This window comes from Fundulus heteroclitus, chromosome 19, assembly GCF_011125445.2.
Source record: "Fundulus heteroclitus isolate FHET01 chromosome 19, MU-UCD_Fhet_4.1, whole genome shotgun sequence".
In the NCBI taxonomy this organism is placed as follows: Eukaryota; Metazoa; Chordata; class Actinopteri; order Cyprinodontiformes; family Fundulidae; genus Fundulus; species Fundulus heteroclitus.
This window is the reverse complement of record NC_046379.1, coordinates 25,430,711-25,446,539: the sequence shown is the minus strand read 5'-3', so window position 1 is coordinate 25,446,539 and position 15,829 is coordinate 25,430,711. Positions and strand designations below refer to the sequence as shown.

General features: G+C 42.0%; 1 protein-coding gene across 1 annotated transcript; it reads right to left on the bottom strand.

Moving 5' to 3' along the window:
• Window positions 1–1,703: 1,703 nt before the first annotated feature.
• Window positions 1,704–12,685, bottom strand: LOC105932900 (tandem C2 domains nuclear protein). The gene is given in 12 exon segments (XM_021321332.2): window positions 1,704–3,394; window positions 3,825–4,024; window positions 4,127–4,241; window positions 6,033–6,224; window positions 7,459–7,569; window positions 8,028–8,128; window positions 8,923–8,992; window positions 9,998–10,077; window positions 10,635–10,783; window positions 11,901–11,984; window positions 11,987–12,080; window positions 12,172–12,685. Coding segments are annotated over 12 exon segments (1,374 nt in total). The 5' UTR covers window positions 12,239–12,685; the 3' UTR covers window positions 1,704–3,283.
• Window positions 12,686–15,829: the final 3,144 nt, after the last annotated feature.

Below are 15,829 nucleotides of genomic sequence, written 5' to 3'. Positions count from 1 at the left end.
GGCAGTGGCCCTCTGCATCCATCACTGAGCGCAATTCATTTAAGACCTGCACCATTTATTTTGCATGTTCACACACACACATATAACACAGTAGCTGTGTTGCCCTGTAGTTTTCTCCCTTAATAGCAACTATTTAGTTCCACGTTCTTGTTGCTGGTGTTGTTGCTCTCTGTTTTTTAAAATTTTTGGGGGTTTTTTTTTGTTTCTTTGCATGTGTTCAAGGTTGTCTTTGCCCGGTTTCTGCATGGAGGCCTTTTTTAAGCAAAAATTAAAAAAAAAAAAGCTGCTACAAAAGCTGGAATATTTTAAAACTTGTTGCTATGAAATGGAAACAGACTCACTGCATTTCATCAGGGATGCACAGCGGTGCATTTTGGTAGCAGTGTTGCCTTGCAGCAAGAAGGTGCAGGGTTCAAATCCTGGCCTCTGGCTTTTCTCTCTGGATTCCTCCCACAGTCCGATAACATGACTGTCAGGTTAGTTGCATTTCTCTCCTACGAGAGAAATAGTTTCATCTACTGAAAAATATAAATTTTCCAACATAACATTCTATTCGATCTGGTTTCCAAATCTATTTTCTTTTTTCCATTAGATTTCAGTATTTTTTTCTCCACATCTGTTTTTATAGCAGACTTTTTTTTATCTTACAGACCATGGATGATTTTATCAATCAAATATCCGGGAGTACTCAAAAACGTTTGTTCTTGCTTTTATATTTTTTTACATATATATATATCTTCTTTTTATTGCAACATTATTTATGTTTCTGCAAACATTTAGCAGTTTATCTTGCTTTCAGTTTTAACAAGCTTTTCCGGTAAAGCTCATCTTGATGAAAACCTCCTGGAGGTTTACCGAAGATCCCTCCTCTCTGTTTAAAGACTCCTGTTAAGTTTTCCCATCTCCCAGGTGAGGAAACCTGTAAACACAAGCCTGCAGCAATGAGGAAACAGGAAATAAGCTGCTGGCTCTCACTGGCAAGCGGCCAAAAGAATCAGTTAAACACACAGAGGAAACAATCTCTCCGAAAAACAGAAAATCCTGCTTCGATACGGACGAACGCTTTCTTGAGAGTCAAACACGGCTCTCTGAGGCGGCGGCCTGCTGCTCATATGTTAAGGTGTGTCTGTTCTTCTCAATGTGTTACATTAACCATTAATCAAACAGAACATCTTCAAATTAAAGACGGCGTTTTGGCACGCAGGGATACGGAGGCCTCTGACGCAGGTCGGCCCCACGTGGGGCGCCCGGTTGTCCTGGTCACACGCATACAGCCGGAGGCCTCTGTTTTCAGAGTCTACATGCTTATTGTTCTCAGGGTGTGTCTTTGCGAGTCCACAGCTGGTTACACGGAACAAGGCGCTCAGTCCGAAGCTTTATGGGACTGAACGGGGGACCTTCCCGTTCCAGACGACAAACAGTGCTGCACGAGATTTCTTCTACAAGGAACAACTATTCTCTGAAGCCACTGCTGCCATACAGAAAGTAAAGTTTGCCGTGAACGGCAGTGAACTCAGCTGCGTCTTAAAAGAAAAGTGAAGTTGTTAGCCCACCCGTCATTTTGAATATCATCAACAATTTCATATGTGTTGTGATCCCATTTTAAGTCAACCAGATCGGTAGTTTGAATGGTTACGCATCACATTTGCAGACAAAACCTCCGTTTACAACATTTTTTAAATAACTCCATTAAAAGACAAGAATAAACATAAAGTGCTTTATGAGAAAAATGACATCTAAACACAAACAGAAGGTAGCATCAGAATCAGTAGCTTATGGCTGACCTGCGTTGAGCAGCTGTGAGTCGGCTCCAAAACAGACAGGCAAGAAAAAGTGAAATGTACACCGTCTTGTAAAAGTTTCCATGCCGCTTAGACTTTTCATGTTTTTGTCACGTTACAGCTACAAACGTCAACGCATTTTATTGGGATTTCACGGGGTAGAGCAACACCATGCGGTGCGTCGTTTTGAAGTGCAAGTAAAAGAAGAATTTCCCAAGTAAACGTCTGAATAGTTTGGCAAGCATTTATATTCAGCCCACTTAATAATAAATAAAATCCCATGCAAGCTACCAGGACGCAGAACACCGTGTGTGGTGCAAAGCAAACATTATGTGCAGGTTCGCCTAAACATACAGCCAGAGCTGCAATGGAAAAATGTATATTAAAGCCTAGTGGTGTATTAGAATAGCCCAGTCAAATAAATAAATCCAATTAAGAATTTGAGACAGGAGCTGAAAGGTGATGCACACAGATGCTCTCTGTACAATCTCAGTGTACTTGAGCTGCTTTGAAAAGGAAAAAAGGTCAAACACCTTACAGTCTCTGGATGTGCAAACCTGTTCCAGACGCACCCCTGAATGCCTGCAACTGTAATTGCAGCAAAATGTGGTTCTGCAAAGTGGGCAAAGCAAGTTCATATAAAAAGCACTTTTCAGTAACAAGACGATTCAGAGTGCTGAAAAATGCAAGCCACACTTTTTAGATTGTGATTGAAAACCAGGTTGCATTTCCTTTGTGTAAGTCTGTCACATAGTAGCTCATTAAAGTTTGTACTTGTAACGTGATCCAAACGTTGGTACGTTCAAGAGGTGTGAATACTTTTGCAAGGCACTGTAAATGTCACCATCTAAAAACAACCCAAATATTGAAACTTCCATGCCGGTAACACATTCACACTTGTGTTGTGTTTTGGGCATTTGGATATTCAGGCTATTTTCTCTTCCTTCTTTTCCATGATCTGAGCTTTAATCAGCTCCGCTCTCCCATCAGAACTCCTTCCCAGATTCTCCAAAACGGAAACCGCTGTTGACAGCAAGCAACAATTGTTCAAAATATTTTAAACAGAAAAATTTCACACAACAGTAAAAATGCAGATCTTCATTATCCGGATCTCATAGCTTAGCAGAAATTGAAGAGTCCCCCCCCCCCCCACTTGTAAACGCAGATCTAACTGAACTGGGACAAAGTTCTCACTAGAAGCAGTGAAGTGACCTAAAAAGTGATCTTCCATAGAAAATGTTCAACGTTCTTTCCCAGGATTGTCTCTCCTTTTTATCTTCGGTGCTTACACTGTGCAAAAATCTCTATTTACAGCATATCCTTGAACAATTGGACCCTCTTCCAGGTTGTTAACAGCAGTGTACAGTCTGGTCCGTAGACATCGACTCTGCGTACAGTAGTGGGGCCGGTCGACCGGGAAAAGAAAACCAGCTAGAGCTAGCTGGACTGGTGCCGTCCGCCGTTTCTGAAATGAAAGCCGCAGCAGTCGGGAGGCGGCAGGTTTAGGGAGGACTCAGCCGATGCCATGCCGTCACCACTTTCTCTGGGTGAGCCATCGTGTCCTTCCACTGATCCACGGCTCCTGGGAGAGGACTGTCAAAGCCCAGCCGAACCTGATCCAGACAGAGAGAAGGAGGTCAGTCCTTAGTTCATAACAATCAAAAGGACACGCAATAGAACTTTCTCCATATTTCTTTGACAGAGTCAATCTCAGGGGTTGCATCGGAACTGAACAGTATTCATGAGAGCTGAACTTTTTCTCATTTTGTCACTTTTACAACCAAGGGGCCTTTTAAGCCTTCTGTTGGGATGTTATGTGATGGATGATACAAAGTAACACACCGCTGTGATAGGGAAAGAAAAAAAGCACATGGTTGAAAAACTTTTTAGAATTAAAAATCTGAAAAATGAGAAGCTAAAGGACACATAAAAGCTAAAGGCTGACTGGATCTTTGGCTGGGAAGAAAGCTCACTAAAAAGCACTAAAGAACCTCATGAGTTAAGCAAAGGACTTCATTAAAGATTTTTTTTTTATAGACCTACTTGTCCAAGACATCGTTTCGTCCTGACAGAGGTGCGGCTGTAGAGCCTGACGGTCAGTGTGCAGGCGCGCTCCAGGGACGCCAACAGGAAGGAGAAGGTCTCCTCCCACCGACATTGTCCTCTTGAGGCTTTCTGTTTTTGGGTCTTCATCACGACGCCCCCCTGCCCCAGCTGCTGCATCTCAGCTTTGACGTAAAATACTTTGGAGGAGGTGAAAAAAAAAAAAAAGATCAGTGAACAAACCAGGAGTCTCCTCGTCAGCGGTTTCACTTGACGAACATTAAAAATACGGGCGCACTTACCCTGGGAGAGAGGAGAGGACGACAGAGGCAGGTTTTGGGCTGCGAGGACCTTCACCTGGATGCGTCCACTGACTGGCTGAAAGACGGTGCTGAGATGCAGCTCCGAGTGACACGCCTGTAGGAGCACAGGATTTCTTTCTTAGCATACTTTTAACAGTGCATTTCACTTCATTGACCTGAGGTCTTAGATTATTGTTGTTTTTTAAATTAAGATAAACTGATTATTTTACATTTTGATGTCAAGCTGGGCCTTTAGTAGCTTCAACCTTACAAACATGTTGACTAATAATCCCTATAAAATAGCTTAAACTTAACTAATTGCTGGACACTGCCAGTCAGCTGGCTGAACGAACGCTGCTACGTGCATCCTTTACTTACAAGAAAGCCAACTATAGGAGTGTCCCACCTCATTCTTATTAGGGTATATGTTTTAAAAGTAAGAGCAGAGAGTTGTTAAGATGCTGGCTGCTGCCTGGCTAACTAATTACCCAGCTAATGCCAGCTAACTCGTACGATATTCAATAAGGAGCTGAAGGCTGGCTAAAAGGTCAATATTTTGTTGACTAAGCGCTTTAAGGCTGCTTCTGACTTTAGTGGGTGCTTATGCAACATGCTTAGGTCTTTGCATTAAAAATAGTCTCTCTTTAGAAACCCTAAAGTCTCCATCTTTTTTGAGTAACAAATCCAAAATGCTCGGTGGTACCAGGTTGTGATGACAACAAACACTCGTCGGTGTGGATGCTGTTATTGAGTGAAGGCGACTCAAAGTCAGCAATGTGTTAAAAGCGATGACATAAGAGGACCAGATGCTGGATGTAGGAAACTGTGTTTGCTTTGGCATTTCAAAACTCTTAGGCGAGATCGAGAGCGAGATAGAGAAGAGTTTATACTCGACCACTTCCAACCGTACAAAATGTGACTTTGCTCTTTTTCTTTTATCTGATGCTACGAGTTCCTTGCTTCTCACCAAGAGCCACTAAGTGCGACTTTTTCTTTTAAAGTCAGTCCCTGAAAAATATACTCCTTGCATACGAGACTAATTAAGTTGGATTTCTCAGAAAAAAAAAACATCCACACATGTAGTGAAGATGTTGCTTGCAGAAATTTTACTTTTTCTTCCCCGCTTTTGTGCAGTACTCGGTAATGATCAGTCGCGGCCTCTAAAAGCTTTCGTTGTGGCAGTGATTTAAACAATTTGTCCTCTTTTGTGTCCAGCAGATGGGTACTTGCAGAGTGAATCAAATTGTCCTGCTGAGAACCTGCTGATGATTCACCGTCTGATCTCCTAACCACAAAAAAATAAAAAAATAAAAACTGCCGCTGGCCAGACATGCTCCCATTTATCAGCAAAACCACTCAATGTTGGAAAAATGGTTTGAGGATTTGACCTACTTCTCATCCCTTTAAATTACAGTGTCTGAACTCTGGTTTCTTCTCTCCAGTAAAGCCGGCTCCGCAATTTTCCTCCCCGAATGAATCTGCTTCTGTTTCATTTGGGACTTGGCAATCACCCCAAACAACTTTACGGTGCTTATGCCGGCATAAGAACGGTTTGATAAGAAATAGCCGGGAACTTATCTGTGTTTGATGTAGCTCAAACAAAGGCCGTAAGTGTCTGAGATGTGTCTCCTTTTGAACCATATGTCAGGAAAATCCACAAATTTAAAATGGTTGGATGCAATAAATAAAAAATTCAATAAAAGCCATGTCTCCAACGTCACTGCAACAATATTCTACCAGTCAGAACAAACAGCTTACCCTGTCAAAGCATTTAAAGCGGATTAATAAGGGGGGGTAGGCAGAGAAATTGTGCAAATCTTTTGAAACTGATTGTAAAAGTTAAGATCTTTATATTACAAGCATCAAAAAGCACCCACAATGACACTAAAACAAAGCAAAGCCATACCGGGGATTTGGAAGGCTGTTTGAGGTCGAGCCAGTGCTCCGACTCCTGAGAACCGAGCTGACGGAGGGAGAGGAGACAATCGGCCACAACACGTGTCCTGGGGTTGTGCGTCTGCAGCCGCAGCATCAGGTTGCTGCCCTGCAGCTGCTTCAGACGCAGCGCAAACACGAAGGTCTCCATGAAGGTGGCATCCTGAAAGCAAGCAGAACGGCTGAAGATCAGGCGGATTTTTCTCGTCTGGAACAGCTGCCTCGCTAAAGCAGTTGTACGGTTTGAACTTTCTCCAGGTTTCGCAGCTTTGTAACAAACTTTACCGTATTATCGGAGTCAGAATATTAAGCTGGTGGGTATTAAAAAATAGACCAACACAAAGTGGTGCACAATTGTACAGTAAAAAGAAAATGACATTAATATATATTTGCATTCAGACCCCGCGTGAGAAAAAAGTTTGCAGAAGCATTATTGGCTGCAACAGGTGGAAGTCTATTACGGTGGGTCTCTACTAGCTTTGCACATCTTGCTACTGAAAGTTTTGCCCATTGTTAAAGCAAACAGGCTTAAATCTGAGGCAACCGGACTTTTGTTTTCTGAAAATGTTTCCAGGAGTCTTTGTCAATCCTTTGTCGGTTCTGGCGCCTCGCACTTGAGCGGGCGCCTCCGATTTAAGCCTATTTGCTGTTGCGAAGACCCGGGTAACTGAGAATTTGCACAGGCACTTTGCCCATTGTTCTTTAGAAATGTGCTCAGGCTCAGTCAGACTGAATGGAGAACATTTTTTGAAACCATTCCAGTACTTTGCCGAGTCTTCTAGAGTCATTGTCCTGGTGAGCAGGTGAATTTCTGATCCAACCGTAAGGTTTATTCCTCTATTTAGCTCCATCCATCTTCCTACCAACTCTGAACCGCTTCCTGCTCGTTGCCCACAGCATGATGCTGCCACCACCATGTGTCACCGTGGAGATGGTGCATTCAGACTGATCTTACATGCAGGCTAAAACATTCAGTGTTGGTCTTATCTGACCTGAGCACCAGTTTGCATGCCTTTGCTGTGTCCCCTTCATGACTTGTAACAGACTGCAAACAGGACTTTTTAAAGTTTTTTCAAAGGCTTTCTCTTTTCACTCTTCATAACATAACAGATCTATGTCCTTGACAAAAAAATGGTCCTTGCAATAGCATCCCACACTTGAGCTGTGGATCTCTCCAGCTCCTCCACAGTACCCCTGACTTCACATATTATAGTTCTCCAAATGTGTTACTTTTTTGTTACTCCATCATATAAAGTCCCAGTAAGATACTCAAAGGTTTGTGGTGGGAACATAACCAAAAGGATAAAGTTTAAGGAGCATGAATCTTTTATGCTAAGGAAATGCAACACGTCGAGCTGCTGTTTTAACGAACATGCTACGTTTTGTATAATCAGTACCTGACGATACTCTTTGAGTGAGCTCTTGAACTGTATGGGTTTTGGGACGGTGATGATGCCTTTGAAGCCAATCTTCTGTTCTTCTTTTGGATGGACGCTGAGGTCTGAACACTGATCAAAACAACAGGAAAAAAAAAAGAAGTTATATTACAAGGCTGAAGTGCTTTTAAACACAATAAACCAACTAAGAAAGAAACTAATTCCCACAAAATGTCGAACCCCAATCACAGTTTGGAATCAGGTGTGCCTTTCATCTTTGTTTAGCCCCTGTTTTAAGAGGAATTTGGCCCCATCCGAGCTTTAAAAACCGTAGATACACCACAAGGTGTTGCGCTCGAAGTGCACAACCACTTCCTTCAAGACCGTTTTTCTTAACATTAATCTAAGCCATTCCTTAAAAAAAAAACTTTTGCTCTAAATTGTCCCAGCCAAACTTAATAGAGCACGGAGTGAAGCTAACAGGGGCCTTCATTGTAGATACACAAAGGGTCCAGTGAGGAAAGCCACAGGAGTGAACAGTGGAGCTTTGAGTACAGAGGCACTCAAATCCTCCCTGCGTGTAACCTTACCTGAACCAGGGTGATCCACACCTGCTCCACATCCTGCTGATATCTTATCCGGACACAGACCTTCCCCAGTTCCTGCTCGTCCCCAGACAAAGCGACAGATTCTGGAAATGAAAAGGAAACCAACATCCAGAATCGTTCCGTTATCATTTCAGGCTGGCACTGTAACGCTGGAGCAAGGTTTGCAAAATATTTTACAAATAAGACTGATTGATGAGTGATTTTTCATCACTATTATACTACTATTGTATATATGAAGATTCACTGTATATAACTGAATGCACCTTCCCTACTCTGCACCTTCTTGTATGAGCCGATGTGACGAGTGAATTTCTCCATTGTGAGATCAATAAAGACTATCTTATCTTATCTCTTATAACATGTGGTGATGAAAAAAATCACTTATTTTTGGAAGGCTGTTTAGAGGTCGAGCCATTGCTCTGCTGCTCTGGGGATGCTTCACTCCTCATGGGAGAGGAAAGATGGAAGTATTCAGTTTCTCCCCTATGGGTTTAGATCTCGTTATAATGCAACGTGAAGTGTGGATTTAAGAATTAATGTGCACAATTTTGTATATTTGTAAAAAACAAAACAAAAAAAACAATGTTTATAATTGCCAAACCAAACCAAGATACCATATCTTGTTCCATGCTTTAATTAGAACCCCATGGACTTAAAAAAAAAAGTATTTAGAGATTCCAGGTGAATTTTTATTTTTCAGAGCAAGTCAAGCTGGCTTTAAATGTAAACACAATGGGACACTATTAACAATCTTTAAACAGGACTCCTGATTTTAGACTTTAACATTAGAGGAAATCAGAGTTATTGTGTCAGAGTGGCAGTGAGAATAAGGTCATGTTTGCAGGTAAAGAAAGAGCGGCCTAAATAAAGTAGTTACCCAGGCTGCTTCCCATTGGGTCCCTTGTAGAGGAGGTGCTGCTGATGGTGCTGGATATGGAGTCGATCCGCTGCATCAGAGACCAAATACAGTTAGGGCAATGTGAAACCGAAGTGTTTTTAACTAAACGAATGCAAAGTCATCAATACACTGGATAGGCACAGGCTAATTTAAAACATGTCCTGATGTTAATGCCAACCACAGGTAATGAAATCAAGACAAAAGGAAACATTCGGCCTCAGAATCAGTTGGTCGTCTGGATCCAAAACTTTGACAGGATAAATCAAATCAAAGCATAATATTATAACATGAGCAGGGGAAAAACATCTGTGTACAAATGGCTGATTGTAATATAGACATATTTAAGTAATTCAGTGGTGTTCAAAGTGCGGCCCGGGGGACTAGCAGCAGGATATTGCTGAGCCCCCACAACCGCAAATCTAACATGAAGTAAATCTGGTCTACCAGGGCGGGCGGTTGATGCAGATGGATGCTTTTCTATCTTTTAGGGTGACATTTTAACAGACGGTTTAAAAAAAATAGGCACCACACAAATGATCTCTCAGTCATTAACCAGGTTTCTGCATTCATCTTAGTTTTGTACTACAAAGAACCTTAACTCAAAGCTGCCTTGGCCGTTGAGTCTTTGTGGCTCACACGTGGTTTCAACTTAAAGATTGTGGTCCTCATGGCAAAAAGTTTGGAAACCGCTGAAGTTACTTGTCCATTTAGAGCCATTACTTGAAAAAGAGAAACAAACTGAGCATGTTTAGCTTTTCTGGCTCGAATTTTGTTATACTACCTATTGATATAATCATGCATATTTCATTTTTTTTTGTATTTATTAATTATTACAAATTATTATAAATTACAAGGCTAATCACCCAGTTAATTTTCCTGTTTCAGAGTTAAAATACCCCCAAACATTTGTCCACATTATTAAACTTGCTTGAAATATTGTTGTTTTTATTGTCCTGAAGAGCTTTGTGAACTTTGCAACAATATTCAATCTCATTTTATAAAAGTTTGAGGGGGAAAAAAAGGGTGCAAAAAGTGATTTAAAAAAAAAACTTACATGAGTGCGACCTGAAGGGCTGGCCAGATCAAGCGTTGAGCTGCTCCGTCGCTGCTCTTTACCCGACTTTGGAGTCCAACCTGGGGGGTTAAAACAGTAAATTGGTTGGATTTCAATCTTAGAGCCATTGTTATGAACCAAAATTGTTACATAATGTGAAAATTTGAATGGTGGATGTAAAAGGAAAACATATTAAACAGTATTTTTGGAGGGTTAAAGTTCAAAATAATAATAAAAAAAATTGTCACCATATGTCACACTGATTTCCGATTTTTTGCTGAAATTTGATTTTTTTGGGGGGGCATGGTCGTTCATGCTACTACGAATGTAGCCTTATTTTTAATTTTTGATACATTTTTCTCCAACAGGACACTAGGTGCAAGTTACAGTTTAATGGCTGCTTTTATTGCCAGTCATAACACAATGTCACATGAAATGTGCAAAAACATTAAATTAAATTCTATGTTTGATTTTGCTCAATTATATAAAAGACTCCATTAAGTGATAAAAGTTTAAAGGGCCTAAATACTATAGTAGTACATCATAAAACAAGTTGCCGCTCTATTTTAGGGTCGATCCTTTCAACCTTAGCGGAAGAATCAAGCTTCAGGTGCTTGGAACAACGGGTAGCTGGTACCTGGGGTTAGAAGGTTGTTCTTAGGTGCATCTCGCCGGTCGGAGATGTACATGCTGTGCTGATGAAAGATGGACTCAGGGTTGTACGGGATGAAACTGTTGCCTATCAGCTCAGCTTTTTGCTCTCTGCAAATATGGTCCTGGCTGAGCCTGCAGACAGGTTGCAAGATTTAAACAAAAAAAGTTAACCATGGATTGAAGGTTCGAGTTGTCGTGGCGGAGAAATGAAACCACTGAACATAGTGGAGTGTTTTGTGCCGCTACAGCAGCAGATCCTCTGGAAGGTTTGCTGGAACTTGGCAACAGGGTTTTGACCTTCTTATTTTCCTACAAAGCAGAGAGGTTTCTGAGTTTTCTCTGCCAACACGCTGATATTCCCTTTGCTTTGACTTAAGATCAGCCGACTCCGTCCTCCGGCTTTAGTAACGGGACATCGTTGTGCCGTGATTTGGAATCAAACCCTAGTCATGTTTAAGATAACTAGCAAAGGCCACAGGCTAGCAAAGGCCACAGGCTAGCAAATGCCACAGGCTAGCAAAGGCCACAGGCTAGCAAATGCCACGGGCTAGCAAAGGCCACGGGCTAGCAAAGGCCATCGTTTATCAACTTCTAGTTTTAAAAATAGACTAGATTAAAAGTAAAGAAGCCAAGAAATTTGGATGCTATAAAATCTTTTCTCGATAAGGAAATGCACCATAGGTAATGTCGCTAACAGGTCGCGCTAATAACAACATTCTTCCGCGTAGACGCTGTCGCTGAGAGAACAAGAGACAAAATTAGCTGGTTTTCCAAATCAGTGGGGTGCTTAAAAGAAAGTTGGAGGAAGGACAGCGATGTAACCAGCTTTTTAAAAGGAAACTTTATCCTACGACAAGGCTGAAATGAATTCAGGCTGCTGAAGAACCAAAGAGAGAGCGATTTCCGTGCGGCTAACAGGAAGGCTCTGTCATGGAACATGTGGGATATGGAAATGATGGCGGCCTTCTGGAAATCTCAAAGTTGAAAAAAATAACGTATATTATCAAGGGAATACACACAGAAGAGAATAAGGACAGTGGTGCTAGAAACCCTAAATAAGCTAACTGCTAATATATGATAAAAACAGGTTAAAATGTCAACTTTGTAATAATTGTGCTTTTGTTGGGCAGTAACTGTGATGGGGCAAAGCCACCGCCCAGCTTTAAGTAATCATCGTCTCACATCACACCGTTCACATGCAACGATTCCGTCTGCAGCTTTAATGGCCGTCACAAATAGGCCTACATACCTGGCAGTCCAGGCTGTAGAAGGGAGCGCTGCCGGTCTGGGGGTTGAACGTAGGAGGGCGTCAAGGGGGGCACGACAAACGGGATCTCGCTGCTGCTTGGAGGCTGCTTGCCCCAAATCCTTTTATTCGGCACGTCCTCAGTGACCATTCTCTCCATGGGAGGCCCCTTCAGTTTAATTACTTAGAAACATTAAGACAAATCAGTCCGTCAGATGGGAACTCAGCTAAAAACAAGAGGATGGTTCTGCTGCGGTGCAGGCCATCACCTTACCTTGGGTCTCCTGTTCCTTCTTGTTCCTCTGCGAGAGGTTCTTGCAGCAGTCTTTGAAGAACTCCATGGTAGTACCGGGGTCTGTATGGAGCCTGAAATTGTACATGAAGGCTGAAGGTTAGACAGCAAACACTGGGGTTGAAAGAAGCCATTTGAAGCCTTTGGTTTGAGCTAAGCATGGTTGTAATATGACCTTCTACAGAAATTAATAAATAAGCATTAAAATACAACCCTGCTAAAATGACTTTCAAATATTTAATGTTTTCCTTCCATATACACCTGTCCTGCATGTATTCAGGCACTCATGAGGCACACAGGCCAGCAGGGGGCCCTAAGCAGCCGCAAGGCTTTCTGATTGCTCTGGCCTGCCATGCCGGAAAGTCAAGCCTCAAACTTAGGTAAGGAATGTATGAAATGTTGCTGGAGGGCACCAAAAGAAAACAGAGACATTATTTTCAGGTGTCTTAAAGTTTGACACACATTCTCAGTGCTTAAAAGGTTGAATAAGTATTGCCTTTTTGTCCTGTTTCTTCTTAAATAAGCAGCCAAGATTGTTCATTTAAATGTTCCAACTCTCACATTAACTGAAGCTTGAGTCACTGAAACGTTTTTTTTTAAATATAATAACAACATAACAACAAAATTCATAAAACCTAATTCATCATAACACTGTTTTTGGAGGACAAACTTGATCACTAAAGATTTATTTAGTCATTTATTTATGTCCATTACAGAGCCACTTTTAAATGTCCATCATTCACTGCTGGCCTCAGCCCCCATCATGCTTTAGGACAACAGCAGAAAGACTCCTGACTTTTTGTGGCCCCGGGATTAACAGCGGCCCCCATCTGGAGGTGCCCCTCAGAGCAAAGTGGAAAATTTCTGAGTGCTGCCACATAGACGACTCTTCCTAGAAGTAGCAAATATTTAACCAGGAACTTAACAGAGAAAATGCTTAAAAACAGAAACTCACCCCTCGTCGTTCGTTCACTGATCAGAGCTCCAAGTCTCTTTGCTCTCCGCTGGCAGTGAGGAGGAGAATGCCTCTGGTCTCAGGTCTGTGGTTTAGGTTTCTCTCTCTCTCTCTCTCTCTCTCTCTCTTCTCTCTCTCTCTCTCTCTCCGTCCCTCCCTCCTGGCTTGCTCTGAATCTCTCCGTTTCCCGGACGGTCACTGGTATGTGCTTCCTTCCCCGAACAGCAATACTTTCTGTTTTGATTTTTATTTTCTCACTCTCTTTACTATCTCTGAGCGATCAGATCTGTCATCGTTGTCTCCTCCTTCTCGGATGACATGTCAGCAGTGTGTCCACCGGCAGAAACTTGGCCAAACAATCTTTGGTTTTGTTTCCTCCCGATTTTTATTTCCACGCTTCTTTAAATTCAGACAGGTTCCAAAGCCAATAATACTCCTAATCCGTTTTTTTTTTGTTGTTGTTGTTTTTTTATAACTAAAACATAAAATTTGTGTAAACAAATGTGCTTTGAAAGATCCCCATTGAGGGTAGAACTGTCTATTTATGATCTGACCCAGTGGTTAAGATTCTGAACAAAAGATAATTAAATATTGTTGAAACTCCTTTAAAAAGCTGAATCGGCATTTTGCTCTCCCCAAATCTAAGCTGTGAATTAGACAGCCCAGTTAAACACACATACCCATTCTCCAATGATTGGACATGAAGAGAAATAGGAAATCTGTTATGGGTGCAATTAATTAACTTTCTCTCTCTCTCTCTTTTTTTCCCCAGAGGCTTCTTGGAAAACTCTCACCTCTCTGAGTGGTGAGCCATAACCCCGGCTTCCAAAAAACCATCAGCATGCCTTTAGCATCCGTGTCATGGTTTACAAATGACCCGACACTTAAATTCATGGTGTGTTTAAGTGTTACAATTGATCCTGCAAATAGGATCTACAAATGAGCAGATAAATAGCCGTTATCAAAGCTGTTGGGACAAAGTTATATCCACACCTTACCTATGTAGAAGCTGTAGCAGAGCATTTCTATATGGACTCAGTGGAGTCGTGAGGGACAGATCGATTTTGTTAGTTGTGCTTAAAAGCATGAACGGAAAATGTTCCATCGATCGATTTTGTTTGGCGTTACAACGCGCATGAAATGAACCACAGAGGTGAGCAGCGGAAAGGATTTCTGTGAACATGAGCTAAAGCTTGTACACCCATCTGTGCTTTTAAATCCCAAACAAATCAAAATGTGAAGGAATTTAACCTTATTTTTGTTAGCTGCTGTCCACAGACACTCCAGTGGAATTGAAATGTCGGCTCGTTCTTTGCAAACTCAACTACAAATTGGGATCCGCTGCTGGCCAGCCCCATAACTTGCCTATTCTTTGGGCCGGCTCTGCAGGCGAGACGGGGGGTGGGGGTGAACCTTCTCTGATAAGAGTTGTTGCCTCCTCTTATTATCTTTATCTAACAAAAGATTTGCTGCTCTTTAAAAATCCCGCATATTACCGCCAAATGTACCTTTAAGTCATACTGATGCTGGAAGTATTTATGTACAATGTTCTAACATTTAATTACAAGATCAGTCTGAATATGACAGGCTGTGCCAATACCAGACCCGATGCTGTCTCCATTATAACCCACTAGCAACCACATCACCACTGATTGGTGGTCAAAACGCTTACAGTGCACTGCAGCCCACTTTACCCGCAGGAATGACTCCTGCTTTCTAATTATAACATTTGATCACGTCATATTCCAGAGACGGGACTTCTGATAGGCTGCTTATTGCTCTGAAGGGACTGATGTCTCTGAATGTATCTTATTTTGTTTCCTAATACTTTGTAATCTCATTTTTCAATCAAGCTGAAGGGTTGTGTAGTAAAAAGTGGAAGAAATGTTCTCGTGCAATTAACAATGATATAATGGACATACTGCAAAGGAGAGCGGCAGGAGTCCCACGGAGAACGTCACAATTAGTCCCATCATTTTGTCAACAGAGTAAGAGTAATATGTTGGGATGTTGGTCATCGCTGGGATGACAGAAATCCAGCCATAAATGGTCAATTTATAACCTTAAATAGCGGTTTTCTGACGTACCATCCACCCAAAGTGCTTCACGCTAGAGCCACATTCACCATCGACGGACTGAGACGAAAACCAAAACTCTGTTTGTTGTGCGGAGTCCTCTAGACCAAGGAGGAGAGGAACCACCTGAGCACACAGTACAGAGGTCAACTTCCCTGATGCATTAACTAACATTGAATTGAACTGAACTGGAACACCCAGTGGTGTCCAAGTTTGAACCTACTTGCTGGAAACGGGAGATTTAGTGGAAGAATTTGGAAGCAGCGCTGCTTTATGACTCCAACCATGCAACGCACCAATTCCACTGGCTTCAAACCAGATTCACTGGACCTTACTACAACCACCATGTTTGACATGCAGGGTTCTTCAGATTGAACGCCACACCTCAGCTGCAGCTTTCTGTGGAGTTCAAATAGTGATGATACACTAACTTCGCTGTGGACATTCGTGTTCAGGAAGCTTGCAGGATGTGATAGGCCTGAGCCTTGATTTTTTTTTGTTCTTTTCCCTCATTGTTCCTGAACATCCCACCGGCTTTCCTTTTAACGGCGGGGAACGTTTTAGGTCAGCTGGCTGAAACGTGGACACAACAGGGCGTGGCCACGCCAGG